General features: G+C 45.0%; 1 protein-coding gene across 2 annotated transcripts in view; it reads left to right on the top strand.

The window, feature by feature from the left end:
* LOC138617580 (leucine zipper putative tumor suppressor 2 homolog) overlaps nt 1–22193 on the top strand; it is a 41830-nt gene extending 19637 nt beyond the window's left edge. The window contains exons 1-8 of one of the 2 annotated variants that reach the window (XM_069692681.1): nt 2168–2532; nt 14355–15011; nt 16202–16864; nt 16950–17072; nt 17349–17495; nt 17833–18342; nt 18702–18806; nt 18919–22193. In XM_069692681.1, the coding sequence (XP_069548782.1) occupies nt 14388–15011; nt 16202–16864; nt 16950–17072; nt 17349–17495; nt 17833–18342; nt 18702–18806; nt 18919–19101 (2355 nt within the window). In that variant the 5' untranslated portion in view covers nt 2168–2532; nt 14355–14387 and the 3' untranslated portion in view covers nt 19102–22193. Of the gene's footprint in view, nt 1–2167; nt 2533–14354; nt 15012–16201; nt 16865–16949; nt 17073–17348; nt 17496–17832; nt 18343–18701; nt 18807–18918 lie in introns of those variants that run through there. The other variant, XM_069692682.1, reaches the window with a different exon arrangement.
* Nucleotides 22194–22351: the final 158 nt, after the last annotated feature.

Raw genomic sequence — 22351 nt, 5'->3', positions numbered from 1 at the left:
TTTTTTGGAGGAGGAGACTTATCACCAAAATCTGCAGTTCCCTTCATTGCTCCATTTCAGCATCTTTCAGGCCTTTGTTTTGGTTTTAAGGTACAAGGTCAGCAAGATTTAACTTCTAATCACTGTTGCTGACTGTGTTGAGTCTTAGTCCAAATCAGTTCACACAGCTTGCATTCAATTTCTCAACATTCATGAAGGGGTCATGTGGCCTGATGACACAACATCCTCCGCAGATATCAGATTAAAAAAAGACAGTCTCAGGCGCAATTTACTGATGACACAGCAATACATTAGATTAATCTTTCAAGATCATTTCAATGTCACATTTGTTTATAAGGTCCTTGTTAATGATTTAAGTTCTTTACATTATTTGTAGCTACATCTTCTACATCATGACTCCTGCTCTGAGCTGACTCACAAGGGTTCAACATCTTATAAAGGGGTTGCTGCGCTTAGTTTATAGGTTATTATTACCTGTTCAGAGCCTGAAATAGAAACTCTTGCTCACACACACACACACACACACACACACACACACACACACACACACACACACACACACACACACACACACACACACACACACACACACACACACACACACACACACAGAGTCAGCCTCACACACATATAAAAGACTCAAAAGCTTTCTGGTGTTGTATTTTCAGCCCGGAGAGGAGGGCTGTGTTAATGGCAGTAAAGTGCAGTCAGAGAGAAGTGAACTTTCCTCTGTCTTGTTAAACCACCGTGGGACTCAGAGGGAGGTACAGGGAAGTTCCGTAAAGAGAGGGAGCGAGAGGACACACATACATACACACACACACACACACACACACACACACACACACACACACACACACACACACACACACACACACACACACACACACACACACACACACAAAGCATTACTCAGTCCTCCTACTGGTTTTCCATGGCAGCACACTACAATAAACCAAGAGCTGTAAGTGTTGTGTACCACACAACAAAGCAGTGTGTGATCTGTAAATGAATTAGTGTTGAAACAATTAGTGAATAAATTATCAATAAAATGGTTAAGTTATGGCAACAACAAAAAAAGTGAACAAATTATTACATTATTATAATCCATCAATTAATTGCTTACAATTAATTAATTGTAACTCAGAAGCAGAACTTAGGCACAGTGACGCTAACAGCAGCGTGCTAACATGCCCACAATGACGGTGCCATGATGACTTATATGTTTTCCGTGGTCTCCCTTTTAGTTTAGCACGTTAATTTACTAACTAGCACTTCGTGAAATCGTTACATAACCTCATGGTGGCGCTACAGGAAACTCGTGGGTGGGGGGGGGGGAAGAAAGGGAATAACAGTCATAAGGACTCATTGTTTAAATTAAACAAATAATCACTTGCGGAAATAATCGACAGATTAGTTGATGATTTTTAAAAAAAAATGGTCTTTATTTGCAGCTTTAATACATCTGACTTCACACCCATCTTCCAACACATCTCTCAAAAAAACAAGCTCCATTTCAATGTGGTTTAACTTTCCACTTATTCCTTCCCTTCTTTTCATTACCTGCCCGAATAATACCCACGCACACCTCCATGCGCACGAGAGAGCGCGAGGAGCGTGCGACCACAAAAGATTTGCAGAAACATGTTATGTAAGTTACCCCATCCGATGTTAATTGACCCCCCCACCCCTTTCCTCCACCGTGTAGCGGCGGCGGCGGCTCTTGATGTTAGTCGATGTTGTTTGATAATTGGGTGTAAACTGCATCGTTGCTCAGCCGAAGGGCAGATGCCGAAAACTGCGTGGGGAGGACAGAGGTGTTTCCCCCTTGACGCCCGCGGGCCACTCCGCTCCACCGAGCAGAAACAGTGGATGAGATTTCCATAAATGTTAGATCTGACGCAGGATTGTGTTGATGCAGAGGGTACAGTATGTGTGAAAGGGGGAGAGGTGGATGAATCTCAGGCTAAAAAAAAAAAACACAAAAAAAAAGAGAAGGGGGGGGGGAGGAGAGAAAGAGGCAGAGGAGAGTAGTGTGCGAGTTAAAAGAGGGGAAACTAGAGGCAGAGAGGGGAGGGGGGGGGGCTGGCAGACAAAAGTGGGAGAGGGGAGGGAGGAGGGAGGAGTGAAGTGGGGGGGTGGGAGGGCGGTGCTAAGACAGGCAAGCGGGGAAGGAAAGCTGAGAAGAGGAACAGTGGAGTAAAGTGAGAGGAGGAGGAGGAGGAGAAGAAGAGGACAGGACAGGGAAATAAGGGGGCTTCTATTCGAAAGTCCTCGTGTGGAGATATGAAGTCCTGGAGCGGTGCAGAGGCAGAAAGCTGGAGTGTTGTAGGAAAGAGGTAGACGACAGGGGGAAAAAAAAAAAAAGAGGGAAAGACGAGGAGAATCTGAACCGACAGAGACCGGGAGGATTTTCTTTTTTTTTTTTTTAGATATCTTTTTCTTTTTATATATATATATATATATATATTTCTTTTTTTTTCCACGCGAGACGGAGACAAGTGGAGGCAGAGATGCAGGGCACTCACATGGGTGAGTCGGGGGTGTCTGCAGAAGTGTGTGCGTGAAACCTGAGTGCATATGTGTCTCCAAACTCTCCTTACTTACTGCTTTCTGTTCCAGTTTGGCTTTGTTTACATGAAAGCAGATTTGCTCGGGTAAAAACTTCACGACCGCCTCGAGTCAGAGTGAAGCCACTTATGAGGGTGTCAATTGCGTAAATTACATAAATGGAAGGTGTAACGGAAAGAGACCAACGTTTCTTGGCACGGTGATTTTAACAGGACTGGAAACTAGTTTGGTAAAAACAAAAACAAAAAAGTGGGTGACGACTTCTAAACCTCAGATCTGAATGATCATAAATTGGTTAACAATCCCTGGAAACTTTGGAGATTTATGGCAACTGGATGATTCAGGGTCAGCTGACTGGCACTAACTTTAAAGTTGTTGTTTTTTAAAGTTGTTGGGACTGAAGCTTTTGGGACCGAGTTTTGTGCAGAACCAGTGGTTTGGATTTGTTGAGGTGGGGTGATGAGTTTTTGGTTGTGACTGAGCCAAGGTTTTCTAATTCTGACCCTGGGTAATCTGCTCATTACAGACTGTCGGGGTATTGATTTGAAATTTCAGCCTTTAGAAAAGCTGTTCTACCCTGTGGACAGTTGGCTCTGAAGGAGGAAGGGGAAAGGAGGAGGGGAAGGAGGGTGTTATTCAATCTGTCTGAACACACACTCACACCAACGATAAGAAAGCGCATGAGGCAGCATATACACTTCTACCAAAGTAGACAATTAAGTTGCGTCTCAGAAGTGTGTGACCGTGCGGAGCATGTTTTTATCCAGAGGACTCGAAGGGAATTTTTGTGTTTCTTTTGATGACAAAGCAGTTTGGGAGACAAGAGGGCTGCTGCTGTTCCTCTTATGTCTTCCCTGCGCGCGTAATTACAAGACTCCTTGTGTGCCTTGGGCCACATATTGTAGTTTCTCATCAAGTTTGTTTTGGCCCGAGAGTGATGTGTCAGCAGATTATGTTTATAGACAGTACTTAGCGAGCTGTCCATTCACTCAGCTCTTTGTAGTATCTGTCTGCTTCGACCGCGTCATGTTAAGGTTTCGTTTGAGAGCACGCTGCGAGGAGACTGTAATTAACCAGACTGGATTTTTGGCAGCAGTTGGAAGGAGTGACTTTTAACTCCATAAATGCACAAAGCGTTGAAGTTTAACTCGAGGGGAGGGAGGAGGGGGAGGGGGGGGGGAAAAGGTGGAGACAGACATGGAGGAGAAGATAGGTTACCTCATCTGCTCTGATCAAAACAAATGAGGTGAATGTGTGTCACATGCTGGAACACTTTCCAACCATGTTGACTCATGCTTCCCATGTATGGTCTATATATATATGTACAGTCTTAAAAGTTAGTAAAGAAGCTCCAAATAGAAGGTAGTAAAACCTTTTGTTGTTGCTCTCTCTCCTTTGGATGTCCCTCCCATGGTCCTCTTCCTATCAGGGCTGATTCATTTTGGAACCCGGTTTCAATTTGGTAAAAAAAAAAAAAAAAAAAAAAAAAAGTTGATTGTGTTGCGCTCCATAGACAACCTTAGCTTGTGTCATTTACAATCTCTGAGGTAATCACATCTGCACCTGCAAAAAAACAAACAAACAAACAAACAAAAAAACCACATCTGGTTATGTACACAACTGTTTGCTAACACAACATTTTCAAAAACACCTCAACCAACTACCAGTGTTACTGTCTATTCTGTGACCCCCCCCCAGGTGCTGCAACAAAGTTCGGTTATTTGCGCATTGAGAAAAAAAAAATCCACCATTTATTTGGATGATACTTTCTAAAGAGTTCATATTCCTGTGTGTTCTTTTTTTTTTTTACTTCTGTAGCTGTAGTAGAGCCCTCCAGTGAGGAGCAAATGCAAATTTTCTTCGCAACAATAGGACAAAACATGTGATGAAATCCCAACACCAGTTCAGCTCAGTAGAGTCTCTGTGGTGTCTGTAGGAGGCTGAGAGAAGTAAAGACTGTATGTCTTCCCAAAAAAAGATTCAATAAAGGATGCTATCAAACTCCATGCTGACTTCTAATCCTGCGATTCTGCTGAGCTAGATCTCATGCCAGGTGTTTATGTAAAGCCTGTAGTTGTGGAGCATGGTGGTGCAGTGAAGGAGGGAGACAGACAGAGAGAGAGACAGACAGAAACACAGGAAGACAGCAAGACAGCGACAGAGTGGAAGTCAGCCTGACTTCTCTTCAGTTTGCTGAATGAGTATTTTCCACGCCAGTCTGTCCCCTCTTCCATCTTTCTCGAGTATACAGCAGCGTGTCTGAATGCGTCTGCACATGTGCTTCTTTGCCGTGTCAGATATTTTCTCAGATGAGTAGAAGTGAATTATACATCGAGGCTGGCACAGTTAAAACTGAGGCTTCGCAGCTTATGTAATCGCTGCTGCGAAACTCATTTGCCTGGCTGTATTTAGTAGCACTTGGTATGTGTGTGTGTGTGTGTGTGTGTGTGTGTGTGTGTGTGTGTGTGTGTGTGTGTGTGTGTGTGTGTGTGTGTGTGTGTGTGTGTGTGTGTGTGTGTGTGTGTGTGTGTGTGTGTGAGTGGGCGGCATTGTGTGTGTTACATTCTGCTTCAGCTATGATTAGTGATTTCACACTAAAGCTGTCACACCTTAAGTGAAATGTAAAAAGAAAAAGAAAAAAGCTGAGCCATCTCAGATCCTGTGGCCTACTTTTCCTCCATGGAGGATGTTTGCAAGTTAAACTGCTCTTCGTCAATATAAAGTCTTGTCACTGGCGGCCCTTCGTGGTTCTGCCTCACATTATGAGTCACATTGTCAGTCAAAGTGTGGTCGCTTTCAGTGTGAGATAACAGGCCCTTTCTCTCCACTCTCTGCCCTCTGTTCAACTGAAACAATGGCCGTTCATACAGCCTCAGCAGCAGGGGGGGGAAGGAAGGCAAGTTTAGGAGGGAAAACTTTACTCTCTTCTCTCATTGTTGGCACAATGGGGAGTCAGACAAGCCGGAGCGCTTGGATTTACTGAAATATATCCAGTATGTGAAAGACAAAAATGAGACACTCCTGTGCTGATAGGAAATCATAGTACTGTATGAAGTGCAAGCGAGACAGTTTGAACTGGTCATTGATCCTGACCAACCGTAGTGGACTGGCCAGGCTAATCCCTGCGTCTCTGCATGCTGGCATGCTTGGTATTTCCAGTGTCTGTGGGTCTGACCACTGACCACTGCTGGATAACTTTCACTGCCTGGAAATCCTCCTGGAAAATCCAACATTTGGAGGGGAACAGGAATGTCAGCCATCTTCCTTTTTTTTTTTTTTTTTCACATACTGTTACCTCAGTTTCCTCAAGCGTCAGCAGCCTGCAGTGCTGTTAAAGGACTGGGTATGGCATGGGTATCTGAAATGTGACCGCATAGCACTGCGTGCGCTGGGATTTAATGGCGGGTCATATTGATGATACAGAAAGCTCCTATAGGTGAAGGTTTGACCAATTCGAGGAGAAAATCAGGAAAACATTGGGCACAGCAGCTTGTGTTTAGTTTTGTTATCTTTGACGTTGCTAACCAGCAGAGGCTGCAGGATGTCTCTGATTCTGACTATGAAATGTTGTGATACAGAAAACATGGTGGTTTTTATGCTTCAAACAAACAAGATATAGTGTTATTGAATCAAGGTGTAGAGGAGCCGGGAGACTTAATAGCCATTAGACACAGCTTTGCTAGATGTTTCCACCTGTTTCCCATCTTTGTGCTCAGCTAATTTTACAGATTTCCTCCCAAAATGTTTCACTGGTCCTATTCCTTTAATTCCTTAAATGTTTACATTATTTTGCCTCTTTTTAAAAGATGGATAAAAGTATTTTCTTTATACAATAATATAGAATTGTTGTATTTCATAAAACATAGTCCAGAAAAAGTTTGTTTAGGTATCAGTACTTTATATTCGGGTAAATGATATCCGGCCCTACTGCTTTTAAGACGTTAGCACGACAACTTTACTTTAAATGTACGCAGTAATTCTGTCCATACAGCGTGGTGAAGCTTAACATGGGCATGACCGTAATATTTGTCAGGTCTACTTAGACAAAATACATACAAGTCCGGTTTATTAAGTCAGATGTGGTTCTCTGTGAAGAAGCCAACAAGGCACCTCACTGCAAACTGAACAAATAAGTAAACATTGACAGTTTGTTGTCTCCAAATAAGCAGAGCTATTTTTTTTTTTTTAAAGGCTGTGTGTCCACTTTCATGTCATCCCATTTCCCCATTTTCAATAGGTCCAACCCGCACAGGCATTTTGTGAGTCATATGTGATGGAAAGAGAGCGGGAGAAGCTGGGCTTTGGTCGACCAACTCGCACATTGGAATTGAGGCCAGATGCTTTGAGATGCTAAAGAGCCAACCTGTCCGCTGTCAGACTGTCTCACACACACACACACACACACACACACACACACACACACACACACACACACACACACACACACACACACACACACACACACACACACACACACACACACACACGCACACACACACACACACACACATACATTCAAAACACACTCATTCACTTATTCACTCACTCTCTCTGCCGTCCTCCCTCCCCCCCACCTCCCCCCCTCTTCCTGTCTCTCTATCTCATTTTGGCCTGCACATGAAAAATGTGGGCCTCCGCTGCCATAGCAACGCTTCCAAACAGAGGGTCTGCAACAGCAACAAGTTGGTTGTTAAAGAAGTGGAAAAAAAAAAAAAACTGGATTAAGGGAGGACCTGTTGCCAATTATTCCTGCACAGACTCTCCCCCCCCACCCTTCCTTTTTTTTTTTTTTTTTTTTTTTAGAAACCTTATTTCTCCATTTGTTTCACCACAGAAACAGAAAGCCTGGTTTAATGAAGTCAGAGCTCTGCAGCCGCCTGAGCGCAGCAACTTTTGTTCAAAGTTACAGCGTCAACCGCCGTCACTTTGCCAAGCAGGACAATATCTCTCTGGCTTGAGTGAAAGGAGATTTGGCACTGAGGCGATTGGGTTAATGAGGGGTGAGAAAGTTTGCATGCATTCAGCAATCTCAAACACACCCACACTGTGAGACCTTAAAGCCGAGCCATGCGGGGGTAGGTGACAGTGAGCGACCACTCAGACAGACAGTCATTGTGTTGGAATGAAGGAATGATATAACCTCAGGTCTTCTGGCAAAACATTAAAGGGGGGGGGGGGGGGGGGGGGGGGGGGGGGGGGGGGGGGGGGGGGGGGGGGGGGGGGGGGGGGGGGGGGGGGGGGGGGGGGGGGGGGGGGGGGGGGGGGGGGGGGGGGGGGGGGGGGGGGGGGGGGGGGGGGGGGGGGGGGGGGGGGGGGGGGGGGGGGGGGGGGGGGGGGGGGGGGGGGGGGGGGGGGGGGGGGGGGGGGGGGGGGGGGGGGGGGGGGGGGGGGGGGGGGGGGGGGGGGGGGGGGGGGGGGGGGGGGGGGGGGGGGGGGGGGGGGGGGGGGGGGGGGGGGGGGGGGGGGGGGGGGGGGGGGGGGGGGGGGGGGGGGGGGGGGGGGGGGGGGGGGGGGGGGGGGGGGGGGGGGGGGGGGGGGGGGGGGGGGGGGGGGGGGGGGGGGGGGGGGGGGGGGGGGGGGGGGGGGGGGGGGGGGGGGGGGGGGGGGGGGGGGGGGGGGGGGGGGGGGGGGGGGGGGGGGGGGGGGGGGGGGGGGGGGGGGGGGGGGGGGGGGGGGGGGGGGGGGGGGGGGGGGGGGGGGGGGGGGGGGGGGGGGGGGGGGGGGGGGGGGGGGGGGGGGGGTCATTTTACAGTGGAGTCGGCTGACTTCATTACAATACCATTTTCTTGCCTGTTTGAAGTTTTATTGTGGAGTTTCAGTGAGTAGAGTCGTGACAAATAAATGGGAGAGTAGATTAGGTGCGGACTGATTGCCTTGCTGAGGTATCGTGTGTGTCAGTGTGCTGCTGCCTTGCCCGTACTTGTAGATTTTCTTTTGTGAGCCGCCATCAGGGATTATGATGACTCACCTAGCCTTGTCTCTGTCTCTGTCTCCATCCACTGCGATCCCTGGTCTCAGGATTAATAGCGGCCACCCAGGCTCTGTATACCAAAGTGGCATTATTTCTGCTGGTTTGAACAAGCTCTCGACTTCACATCTCCTTCCCTGTCCTGCTTTATTGTGGAAACTCTTGAGTCTTTGAGCACCACCGACTACTGTTTTTGTGAAGCTCTACTGTGCAGTGACTACCCATTGACGAAGAGGAGGAAACGTTATACGAAGGCATTTTTTATGAAGGGCTCCTATTACTGCTTGCACACTGATAATTTGCCCTCGTCCGTACAGCGCCGACTTTGATCTGACAATTTTATTCTTTCCACCTGTTGCTCTCATCTTCACGTTGCCTTTGCCTTTGGTTAGTCACGCTGTGGTGTTGCTGTTAAAGATGGAAATCTAGCCGCGTAGACCAGCGAGCAGAGAGCCATATGAAAGCGAGGTGGATAGAGAAGAGAGAGTGACAGGAGAGCAGTAGAGCTATGATCCAGCACAGGAAACAGGAAAGGAAGGAACTGGGGGGGGAGGCCGGAACAGGAAAGAGGATGAAAGTGGAGGAAGGAGGTGGAAGCCTCTAAAAACGTGGTGGTTTGTTGGATATTGTCACCTTCACCGATACTTAAAGTTGCACTGATCAATTTTCTTACACTAAATTGATTAAAAGATGACATTTTTACAGTTTTAACGTCTTCCAGCTGCTTATTTTCTTTGTACAGCTGACAACAGGAAAGCTTACACATCACAACTTTCCCTGCACTAAACAGCAGACAGATTCAGTTAACTGGTGAAACTAGCGGAGTGTTTTAAAACTCGATATCCAGATATTTCCCCTGGAAGGTGGTGGAGACCAAACTAGAGATAAAAAAAATAAATAAAAAAAAAAGCCACATATTGGACTTAAATGCAGGTTTAAGTGAATAGTTCTACTAGATCCATAATTTAAAATGACTTGACAATTAAAAATGCCAAACATCTTCCTGTTCCAGCCTCTCAAATGTTAAGATTTGAAAAAAAATTCTAAATATTTGGGCCTTGTGTAAAAACAGGCTATCTCTCACACTTTTTTTTACATCCTATAGTTTCACTGATTCAGTAATCAAATGATGAAAACGACCATTTGTTACTTGTATTCATTATGTTTTGATTAATTTAATGGTAATAGATTTATTTATCATGATTAAATGCTGCTATTGCAATATTTAGATCAGTTTGTCACAATGCTGTCAGGTTGTTCACATTGACAATGACAGTCAAGTCAGTTCAAAACAGAGCCGGCACACTGGAACCATTTAATCTTTCATGGATACACAAGCAAACACTATGCTTGTTGGTACAAGATTAAACCAACTTCCACACAACTAATCCTTTGCTCTGCTGTGGATCTGGTGCTGCTACAAGTTGGTAACAACACACACCCGTAACCTTTATGGTTTTACAGGACTGAGGACGCTTCAGCTTGGTTTGATTTCATAGTCATAGCTCACATCAACCGAAAGTCCTGCAAATGCAGCCGTAGTCAGAAGGCCTCAGTTTACATTTCAGCTGTAGTTTTCTCTGCTGTCTCATTATGGTACAATATCTGAAAGAAATGTGAAAGAAAGATGTAAAAAAGAGAAAACTTCCTTAAAGCTGGCATGAGTAACATGTTTGGTACTCAGCAGCGGAGGAGATGGTTTAGATAAGAGATGATGTCTCGCTTCACATTTGATTTTGTCAGGAGATCTTAAGGGGCTCAGACCTCTGTCTCTTTGTGCTTGCCAAATACTGATCAAACAGGATTATAGATGCCTGATTTTCCCAGGAGCTCAGGCCTCTTTGGCGCCTCTTTTTTGGACTACCTGTTATTGGAAAATCCCCTAAAACCTCCACCCAACCTGCCTTTGTGTTTTCACCCCCCTGCCCACCCCCATTTTTTCCCTCACTTCCCTAACTCTGTCCTGAGCCGCCCAGCGGAGTCTCCGGAACTGCTCGGAGGTTGCGTGTGATTTCAAGGGGCGATCTGCTGCTGCAGAATAATGGGCTTCCTCTCCTGGGTAATACAAGCGTTATTAACGGATTTATCATAACGGGATTATTTCCCCATCACAGAACCCACTTCTGGATCTTGTTAGAGAGCTACCTGGGAACTTCTTTCTTCTGTCAGTCCTGCTCTTTCTCATCTTGGGTCTGCTGGTGCCATGTGAAGGGTAAACTCTCACAACCACTTGGGTGTATTTCCAGTTCCTGTCAGAAGCAGTGAGGCTGCCTTCAAGCTATTCGGCGTCATTTAATAGTTTTAGAGTGTCAGGATGCGGTGTAAAGTGCCCCTGGGTTGACCCCATAATAGCTGGCTGCAACACTATTGGAGTTTATTTTTGAACGTCGAATCAAATGCCTTGCTGTGAGAAATGCCTCATGAAAGACTATCAGAATGATTTCAGGCACTTGAGATGTTTTCTATTTTTAGTGGCGATGACTGTTTTTTCTCTGCCTGTCTTGTGCTGCTGACAGCAGAGGAGGATGTGTGTAATGAGGAAAGGTGGAGGAAGCGGTGAGGGCGGATGGAGGGATGGTAAAAGTATTTTCACCTTCTCAGGAATGCAGCCAAGAAGGAGAAGAGGGCTTCAGAAGCTTTAAGAAACAACCAGTGAGCGACATCAGAGGGGGAAATTAGCTTTTAGGATTTGTTGCCAGAGCAGCCAGAACAAAACCCCACCCTTGGAGGTCACAGGGGTGGGAGGAGAGAATCAGACCAGCTCCCCTCTACTCATCAGGGGGTCAGGGGGTAAGGGCTCGGGGGTCACGGTTGACGACCGCAGAGGGTTGTTAATTCTATTATCCCTGCCTGAGAGGTCCTTGTCTGGGCTGGGAGTGAAGAGGAGGTGGGGGTGGCTGGATAAAAGGTGAAAGGAGGTTCTGAGGCGTGATTATTTTTGGCATGGGAAATGATCACACACACCACACACATCCTTATCTCCTTGACTCATGTGTACTCACGGAGCCTTTCCTCTCTTTAACTCCCCGTTACTCCCTGTCACGCATTGCAAACATGTTCAAAGTTTAGTCAGCATGGAGGGAACTGGCAAGAATGGAATCACCCTGCTGACTGATCGCCAACAAATAATGAGACCAACACTGTATTTCAGCTCGTTCTCATTCCCAGGATGTCAAATAGTGTCATTTTTACAGCACTGATGTGAAGTGTGATGCACACAAAGTGCCCTTTGGCATCGGCACGTGACCAGCTGGGTTGAAGAAGGAAGTCATGTGTCCAGGAAGGAGGCCGAAGGTGGATGGATGGCACAAATATAAGACTTTCATCCAGGAGACCGGTGTTACATTCAAAACATGATGTGGATTTATTTTACGTACTTTTGTCCCAGCACCATTAGGCCTTTACTGTCCAAAAGTTTGCACCGGTGTCCCCAATTGTACAATCTGCGACAAGTGTAAACACCTGTGCCCTTAAATTTCTACTTTAATGTTTTGTGTTTGTTTGGGGAAGTGTTCGCTTTTCTTGCGAGACGTATCTTTAGTGGAATCTGACAAAATGCAATATAGAAAACCGAAAACTCCCTCTCACCCTGTCCGACAGATTTCATTTAGGACATGACTGATATGCACCTTGCCGCATCCATTTTGTGTGAATGGAGGTTCATACTTATGCCCTTCTTGTCTGTATGAGTGTGTTAACCCCTGGCAGACTCTGCTCAGCCACAACACACCAAAGGATTATTCTACTTGGCCAGACGGGTTTGAGCTTGGCACAACTGGCTTAGGATATGTGTCCCCTCTTTGTCCCGCTGGGCAACACTGATAATACTATCTGCAAACGGAAGACTTAATCTGCTACCACTTACTGTTAATAATATCTATCCATGTTTCTCCTCCTAAAAATAGCGCAGAAACCAAGTGAGGCTATTTTTCATTTCTTCTTTTTTTTTTTTTTGATAGGTGTGAGCGTTGTGATCATGAAACCATGAAGTGACAACATTTCAAACCTCTTTAGAAGTAATACATAGATGAGTGCTCACGGGTTCAGACGAGGACATTCAGGAAAATCACACAGCAGCTGCAGATGGTGATGACTGTGACTCATCCCCTCTCCTTCTGTCTATGTTGTCCTCAGCCTCTGCTAAATCCATCTTTTTTTTTCTCTCTCTCTCTTCTGCCTCGTTAATGACATCGGCAATTAGCTGCGGCATCAGTAGAGCCGTACAGTTTACTTAATGAGGAATGAGCCCTGACTGGGGGTAGAGAGGCCTAAAATCAATAAATAATTTGGCTTTATTGTTACAAAGAGGATTGATTTTGATTAAAATAAGTTTGCATGTAAAATAACTCACTATATTTCAATTTTGTTAATATTATAGGTGGTGTATTTCATGATTTTAAAATGAACAATCAAAGTGAAAATCAAGTGATTAGCTCTATTGGATAGTCGTTATTTAGCACACAATGAGTCTTATTCACTTATTGTTTTACACACCGATAACCCTACTTATAATAATAGTAATTTTTCATATTTAAGTGAAAGCATATTACGTCTGAAGGAAAAGTTTGATGTTGTTTTAGTGTGTTGACGTGCCAACATTTAAGAACTGCAATACAAGGAGCTCACTTTAATTATTCATGATTTTTCTTCCAACTGTAAAGCTTTCTAATAATTGGGCACTCCCTGTACTTGAACTTTGTTGACTTTGATTTTTGTCCTGCAGCTGTCACACTGACGTTGCATGGATATGTATGTGACGACATGAACACATTCAATATTTGATTACACAAGCTGAGGCTGAGTGATAATTAATAAAAGGGTCATTAGATTTCTACATATGAACCCACTGACCAAAAAAAAAAGGAAAAACATAAAGAGGAAACAAATGTCAAGCTATCAATCAAAAAGTCCAGATTGTCTAGAGAGCCCATCTCTGTTTGTTATTCATAATAAAAAAATATTTCTGTAGTTGTTGCGCTCCAGTTAAAACTTAATTTTAAGGCAGCCGACATAGAGGAAAAGTACAACTGATTACCTTAGTGAAGGCCTTTTCCTGTCATGTTGCAGTAGGGACCTGAAAATTAAACATCTAGATGGAATTCAGCCATTGATTTAGCCATAAAGTTACTCATATGAGTCAAACTGTCCACTGTCTATTGAAGAGACTCTCTTCATGTGGAAACAGAGGAAAATACTCAACAGAAAAAACTGTTTCTAGTCTGGAGTCGCTCAGGATTCACACTCTCTCTTGTGTTTTAAATTAAACTGCCTACAATTTATTTAACTGCCTAGTAAAAAAAAAAAAATCAATGTGAAAGGTCTGAGTTAATCACCTTGAACCTGAACAGTTCAGTCCAGCCGCTGGTGTCTGTGCAGTCCAGTGAAATATTAAAAATATTTTTTTCCAATAAGTGTCAGTTTCCATCTTATCATCTCTTTATCTTTGTGTGGTTGTGCAGCAACAATTCACACTGCTGTATTAGAGTCTCACTGGGTTCCTCACTGTGCAGCTCTGTGCAGAGGTCTCTGCTGGGTCCTAGTGCCTGCCCTTTTTGTGCACAATGTGATTCTATGTCAAGTTTTTGCAAGAAAAAGCAGGAACATTTTATTTTATAGGAGTATGTAGGCATCCAAAGTGCCATAAAATGTGTTGTGGCATCAGTGGCAGTTAGAAGGAAGTACAATGATTTTTAAATATTGAATGAAAATGTTGTATGGATGTTTATATCCCTACAGCTGTGCGTGTGTAATAGTTCCATACGTTGCATCAGGAGTATGAATTTAAAAAGTTGTCTTTATTTCTCTCTCTTATCAGAGTGTGTGGTGTGTCTGACGCCGTCAGGCTACCATGGCTCTGGTTCAGGCTCTACCTCTGACTGTGAGTGACCACCCCAATCCAGGTCTCGACGTCCAGCAGTGCCGGCCGCTCCCATCCCACTCCCCCTCAGGCCCCTGCTCTGGCCCCTGTGGGCCCTATAGCTCTGAGACAGCCATGGGTTCTGTCAGCAGTCTCATCTCAGGCCGGACGCACCAGGAGAGACACTGCAGGGCTGCCAGCGAATTCACCAACAAGCCACGTCGCTCCACGCCAGCTACCAGCTGCTTCCGGCTCCAGGACAACACCCTCCGCAGTGGAAGCTCCCTGGAGCAGCTGCTGGCTATCAGCAGCCAAACACAGCCTTCAGCCCAGGTCCTGCCTCCACCGCTGCCCTCCAAGAAGCAACCCAGACCTGGAAACTGTGCCGGGGCAGGTGGGGGTGGGACGGTTGCCGGGGCAGTAGGTGGTGGCACCAATGGCAACTTTGGGTATGTGAGTGATGAGGTGGTGGTTGGAGACTGGAACGACAACCTGGTGCTGACAGCTGCAAGTCCCTGCAGCGACTCGGAGGACCAAAGAGACAACAGGACTCTGAACGGAAACATCGGTGGACCTCCACCCAAACTCATCCCAGTGTCCGGACAGTTAGAGAAGGTGAGGAGAAGCTTGTAGAGGTGGAACAACAAATCTCCAGACCCATTTATTCAGCTCACCAAAGATGCGTTAATGGCAGAGCCTAAAAGTTCATTCTTGAACTTTGAAACAATTGTCATCATCATCTACACTCAAGGTTCAAGCTTTTTACACATCTTTCAACCACATCACAGTCATCTGAGCAAACTCCATTCACTGATGAAGTCTGTGAGAAGTGGTTGAAAACTCTTGAAAAAGTGCTCATGCACAAGAAAATGATGTATGAATCTCTTCAACCTCAGCCTCAAAACTCAGATGCGGGCTTTCATAACCTGATATCGATGTTTTGTATGTGACATTCATCCGTGGCACTAGAGTGGTGTCACAAGTGGAACCGACCTTACTGGAAATATTGAAGTGCTTTTTAGCATGACACTGTATCCTTCTCAGCTCTGTACGTGCTGCTGTGTCATTGCCCGTGACCTCTGACCTGAAGATATTTATAGGACGATGTCTTCTTCAATTACGGTTCAAGATTACACGCTGGGACATTAAATATCATACGGAGGACTTTTGTCCTATCTGCTCTTCCCTGAATACATACTGCACTGATGAAACACTTAAGCCGACAGGAGCGTTTGTGCCACCGGTGCGGACATGTTTTACAGCAGATCCCCCTCAGCTGTCTAATTGGCTATTTATTTCCATCGATCCAGTGGGAAGCTTAATCACCAGCCTGACGGGCTCAGATGGATCATTTGACAGCTCCTCACCTTGCAGACACATCTTGATCAGTGTCGGAGCTCACTTACATCCAGTGACGTATTTAGTGAACCCTGAGGAAGATCATTAAGAAAATGCTTACAGAACAGAAGAAGCTATCACCTCCTCCGTCTTTGTCGTGTCTCTTCCTCCACTCACCTCCCTCCCTCTTTGTTTCTCTGCCCTTTAATCAGATTTTCTCTGTCCTCTCCTCTTTCACGTTCTCCCTCTACTGTGTCTCTCTATCTTACAAGATAGGAATATTATTAAGAAAATTGCTTAGTTAAGCCCATGAATATCAATTAAAGCAAATCAAACTAATCAGAGCCGGGTGGGGTGACCTGCCAGCACATCACTCACCCCTCTCTAATGAGTTTTATTCAGCCGTTGGTAATTAGCGCAGCTTAGCTTTTATCAGCCACTAATGCTGTTTTACTCTTAACTTTCAGAACATGGAGAAAGTGCTGATCCGTCCTACAGCATTCAAACCCGTAGTTCCCAAGAATCGTCACTCTGTGCAGTACCTGTCGCCACGGCCAGGGGGCAACTGTCTGTCGGAGAGCCAGGCCAGCCTCAACCTGCTGCTGCCCCTCGGAGGATCCAGCAACGCCGGCGGCACAAACGTTAACTTGGGCTGCAGCAATTCCAGCTCTGAAGGGAAGCGTAACTCCTACAGCGGAGGTCGCAATGCTCGGAACAGCCAGTCCTGCTCCATGTCAGATTCAGGGAGGAACTCCCTCTCAAGCCTCCCCACTCACAGCAGCACAGGCTACAGTTTGGCCCCCAGTGAGGGTTCCAGCTCTGGGTCTGGCACTGGGGGCCAGCTGGAGCCCGTGCCGGGCGTGGGCAGAAACACTTCAGGTGGAAGTGGGAGCCACGGCCACAGTAACTCAGACAGTGGACGTTCATCGTCCAGCAAGAGTACAGGCTCGGGGTCGCTAAGTGGGCGCGGGCAGCCCCTGTCGGACAGCGGGTCCTGTGGCCACTCGCCACCACCTGTGGAGGGCTACGAGGCCGTGGTGAGGGAGCTGGAGGAGAAGCTGAGGGAGCGAGACCTGGAGCTCCAGCAGCTCCGAGAAAACCTGGATGAGAATGAAGCCGCCATCTGCCAGGTGAGACATGGTCGCCTGACCGTGCACACGAACTTTCAAAACTCTCTTACTCTCTGACCTCTCTCCATATCTTTTTCTCTGAAAGGTGTATGAAGAAAAGCAGCGTCGCTGTGAAAGAGAGATGGAGGAGCTGAGACAGAGCTGTGCCACCAAGATGAAGCAGGCCTCTCAGAAGGCGCAGAGAGCACAGCAGGTGCTACAGTTACAGGTATGCTACGTATTTAAGACCCGGTAATCTGTTTGTAAGAAAAATATTATATTAAATCAGTGTGTGCGGTAGTTTGTTTTGACTTTGTGATGTCAATCATTTTCAGAAGTTGATGTCTTAAGTTGATATAATTTTGTCGGAAACCTAAACTTCATATAGATCTTCTCTTCCAGTTATTAATGTGGTCTCGCGCTTTAGTGACGAGTCCACAGATTTTCTCTTTGACCATGCGTCTTTTATTTTATACTGAACATATCCATCTTTGTGTGTTTCCAGGTATTTCAGCTACAGCAGGAGAAGAAGAAGCTGCAGGAGGACTTCTCCTCGCTGCTGCAGGACAGAGAGACTCTGGAAAGGAGATGTGCCACCATCCAGAGGGAGCAGACGCAGCTGGGGCCACGTCTGGAGGAGACAAAGTGGGAGGTGAGCCAGAGTCAGAAACCGGAATGCGGTTGGGTCAGGGTTAGCGGAGTGATGAAAGGTCTCGAGCTTTTGCTGCATGTCGTTCCTCACTTCTCTCTCTCTTTCCCTTTTTATGTTTTTCTCTAGTGTTTACTTACTAATAAAAGCATAAACTGTTTACTCACCGATAAAAGCATAAAATGACACCCAGTAGCTTAAATTATCCTCATAAGCTTATAAACTTGAAAGAGTTTGCCTTTAAGGAGCAAAATAAAAAATCCCAAGTGTCAGTCTGTGATCTGCCATAAGAGACATTTTGTTCTGTATTTTCAGTATTTCAGTGCATCTCTCTGTTCAGGTGTGTCAGAAGTCGGGAGAGATCTCCCTCCTGAAGCAGCAGCTGAAGGAGATCCAGTCGGAGCTCAGCCAGAAGGCAGGAGACATTGTGATCTTGAAGGCCCAGCTAAGAGAAGCTCGATCTGAGCTGCAAGCGAGCCAGGCTCGATCCCAGGAGGCCCAGACCGCCACGCGGACGCGATCTCTGGAGCTGGAAGTCTGCGAGAACGAACTCCAGAGACGCAAGAGCGAAGCCGAGCTGCTCCGGGAGAAAGTGGGCCGTTTGGAAGAGGAGTCAGCCCGGCTCCGTGACACTCTGTCCAATCACGGCGGAGCCTCTCTACCTGGAACCATGAAGGGGCAATGCATGAGCCTCTCCCTCCAACAGGGTCGAGGTACTTCAGGCAGAGGCGGTCCCAGTCCTTCTGTATACCGCGACGGAGAGGAGACCCATCTGGTCTGGGGTGGAGAGAGTGATGAATCCAAGGCTCAGAGGCTGAATGCAGAAACATTGTTGGTACTCAGACAACAGGTACATGACTTTCCTGCAAATTTTCCAGACACAAGTGATGAAAATGAATCAGTCCAATGGTGGAAAGTAACTCATTTAAAAGTACATTTATTAGCAGTTAAGTACAGTATTTAGAATGTTATAATGATACTTTTGTACTTATGTATGTGTTTTACTGTGTTTTTATCCATGAGTTTGTCCCTTAGGTATTTTGTCATTGGGTTTTATGTAATTTAAAGGCCCAATTATTTGATTATTATTAAAGAAGGATGTTCAGGGGAGTATCCCGACAATGTGGTATTGCTAATTCATCTCAAGTAAATGAGCTAAGCACAGTATGACTTTCTCCACTGAAACAGTACATGTTTTCTTTCCCTTAGGTGGACAGGCTGAAGGCCGAGCTCATGTACGAGAGGAGGACGAGTGAGGAGCAGCTGTCCCGGTTTGAGGACGAGAGGAGGGTGTGGCAGGAGGAGAAGGAGAAGGTAAATAATGTCTTGGTGACAGACTTTTAATCTTTGCTATTTTCATTCAGTGTCACACGTGTCAAAATAGATTACAAATCTTACTCTGATCCTCCTTTTTCTTTAAACACAGGTAATCCGCTACCAGAAACAGCTGCAGCAAAACTACATCCAGATGTACCGCCGCAACCGCGATCTGGAGAGAGTGATGAGGGAGCTGAGTTTGGAGCTGGAGAACAGGGACATGGAGGACTATGATGTCCACAGTGGCAGCAATGACATCCACTTTGAGGAAATCACTGCCACAGAGATCTAAACACGCACGCACACAATTACAGTTATATGTGCACAGAAACATGGAAACGCAACTCACTAAAGACTCCGAAGATGTAAACCAAACGTTGAACTCCGGGCCAAATACTGCACCGTCTTCAACATGGCTTTACCTGGACCACTGAACGAGCTTTCACCGCTCGTTACTGTCAAAAGGGAGATCTCCCAAAGGTGCATTTGTTCTTCCTGCTAACAGAGATGTACTCCAATAAATCCTTATAAGGTGTCTCCCGTGACGCTTCTAATGGGTTGTATTCCACTTCAAAGCTAGCACAAAGACTTTTTTTCCTTCTGTGGGAGCAAAAGCAGTGAAAAAAGTGTTTCTTTCTCAGACCACGTTCAAATCAGGTTATTCAAAATCAATGGGACCTTTTAAAGCAAAAAAAAAAAAAAAAAAAAAGTACTACATGCAGAGCAATGTGGTCCAAACGCAATCACGACTTTCTTGGTAGCACAAGATGTTAAACGCCCGGCCACCAGCGTGCATGTAATCGTGCAGCGAAACAGCAGTCCAATCAAACTCCACCACCGCTGGCTATTAATGATGACCTCATCAGCCGTCCAAACTGTGCTCATTGGCGACACGAACAACCACTGTCCGACAAATAAAAGGAAAATACCACCAAATATTATTGTTCACATCTCATAGTTTTTACAGTATAAACCGTCCATTTAATTATACAAATTATAAAGTATATTTTGCTGTTTCGGAGGTATTATATCAGCGGTGTGTTTCTGAAAAGGAAGGTATTGTGACTTCAGATAAATGCAGTGTAAATGGTCGTCACTGGCAACAAAAGAATCTGCTCACCATGAGAACCATGGTTGTACTTTGCACAACTTCCCTGCTCTCTTTTGTTCGGGATGTTCTTGTGAGGCAAATCATCAAACTCAAACAAACCGATTTTGACATGTGGCTCTTGGTTTGCTTACACATGGACTTCCTGTTCTGTCATTTCCTAAACTACCGGAGACACAGAAACCGAACGCTCAAAGGGGAGGATTTATTTGAACTTTGCGCATGTTTTCTAGACCACCACACTGATGCTGTTGCACTTGATCAATGTGTCAACTTGTTCAGACAATGCAGCAAGCTGACATAAACATTTATATTTCACTATAATTCAGCACTCGGAAGCATATGGTAGCAAGGCAGATATCACCAGGATGCCACTCATTCCCCTCTTTCACTCTGACTTTGTCCTTATGTCTGTTCTCGCTTTCTGCTTCTGACTCAACTATTTGTACAACAGTGAAAAGCAACTCGGCGGTCAGTATCAGGAAACTAAAAATAGAGCATATTTACAGTATTGCAGCTTGGTAGAGACGTCACGGAGATTTAAGCCAGTGTTTGAACTGTAGGCATGCTTCTTCAGAGTTTCCGTTTATTCCCCTTCACTCCCATTAGTGCTCTTTATGAAGCTCTTGGCAACCCGAAGCCAAATAACATGTTTGAAGTCTTCCTAGTCCCCCAGCTAGAATATAAACTTCCCTGACTGCTATACAGGTAGTGAGACTGGCACGACTGCATGTCTTCGTTATAAGAGATTTCAGGAGAAGCTGGTTCGGGTGACAGTGAGATGAGAGTGTGCAGATGCAGTAGCTCCAGCGCTGAGTGTCCTCAAGGCAGGTCGGCTTCTGAGGGCCTAAATATAAACCGGTGAGGAGCATGCTAACTTTTTGAAGCTGTGGGTTGCGCTGCTCTCACAGTATATGCAGGGCTGTGTGTTACACTGAGCATGTCGGTATAATAGGGCTGCTGAGAACATTTATTTTGCAAAGAGTCTATATCGAGGAATAATAGTTAAATGGAAATTATACAATGGAGATGTTGTATATTTTTATATATATATATATATATATATATATATATATATATAGATATATATATATATATGTGTATATATATATGTATTTATATATGTATATATATATGTATACATATATATATGTATATACATGTATATATATGATATATATGTGTATATATATATATATATATAGCACCTCAAGATATTTTGTTGTAGTACTGGTATAAATGTGGGTTAATGTATATGGCATACCAACATTTCAAATGATGGATCAATTACAAACGGAGGCGGCAGCATGAAAGAGTGCACCTAATACTGTAATGCATGGAAAAATGTATGTTTACATTATATAATCTTTGTGGAAAACCATACACCCTGGCGACCAAACTTTGCAGGTGTTAAAACAGTGGGGAGCTTTTATTTGAGGCTCGTTTTTGGCCTGTTGTCTCCATTTGAATTGATCTTTCACTTGATAATCAGTATCATACTATCACACTAACTCATGTCGTCATCGTTGGTTTTTGTCATTCATTTATAAATGCATGAGATATATCATTCTGAGAGACTTCTTCATCCAGCTGAGGTCAGTGTTGACACAAACAGAGAAAGTGTTATGTTTCCTATTCTTGGAAATTCAGTTGAACTTGATCACTACATTTGATCGGGCTATATTTTGCATGACATTGCCACATTTACTGTGGTTTATTCTAGAGTATTAAAAAAAAGTCTGCACTGTTCATAAACTGTTAAGGTAAAGCCATGGGAAGCGACTCTGAATGGAACCAGTTGTGTTAGTCCAGCCACATTCACTTTACTAACCAGACCTAGACTGTTACTTACTCACCACAGGTACATCATTACAACGAACACAGGTGTTGCAAAACAAAAACTCACTGAAAAGTTCTGTGTGCATCTTGGACTTCCATTTGTTTTCCTCAAATCTCGGTTCTCTTCATTGTTACATAACCGTTCTTTTGTGTAAATATGTAAAACACTAAATAGTATAACAGAGTGACATTGTCTTTTATTTAGACAAATATCTATTTCAAATGTAGCCACTGTGACTAGACCAAAGCAACGTAACACATTCTCTTTTCTGTGGCATTTTTGTTTTTCATCCTTTTGTGCGCCATTTTTTTTTATGTTTGCTTACATTGTGTCTTCATTAATTCATAAAGTATGTAGTTGTCATGAATATTTTTATGTGTACATTTCTTGTACAAATGACTGTTTTTAATTAAAGAACAAGTTGTCACACCTTAAAGTGACTATGGATTTGATTGTTTCTTTTACGTGAAACACAAAGGTTGAGTAAATTATTTGGATTGAATTCAATTATCTGAAGAACTTCGTACTAACTCAAAAGGCATAGACGGACTCGGTTTCATCAGTTTCATTTAATAGTATGCCAGAATAACCCTT

The sequence above is a fragment of the Brachyistius frenatus genome, unplaced genomic scaffold, assembly GCF_029030835.1.
Source record: "Brachyistius frenatus isolate BFR_SWC_R1_liver_20210118 unplaced genomic scaffold, ASM2903083v1 Contig_13, whole genome shotgun sequence".
Taxonomy (NCBI): domain Eukaryota; kingdom Metazoa; phylum Chordata; class Actinopteri; family Embiotocidae; genus Brachyistius; species Brachyistius frenatus.
The sequence above is the reverse complement of the archived record's forward strand: the minus strand, read 5'-3'. Positions and strand labels throughout refer to the sequence as shown.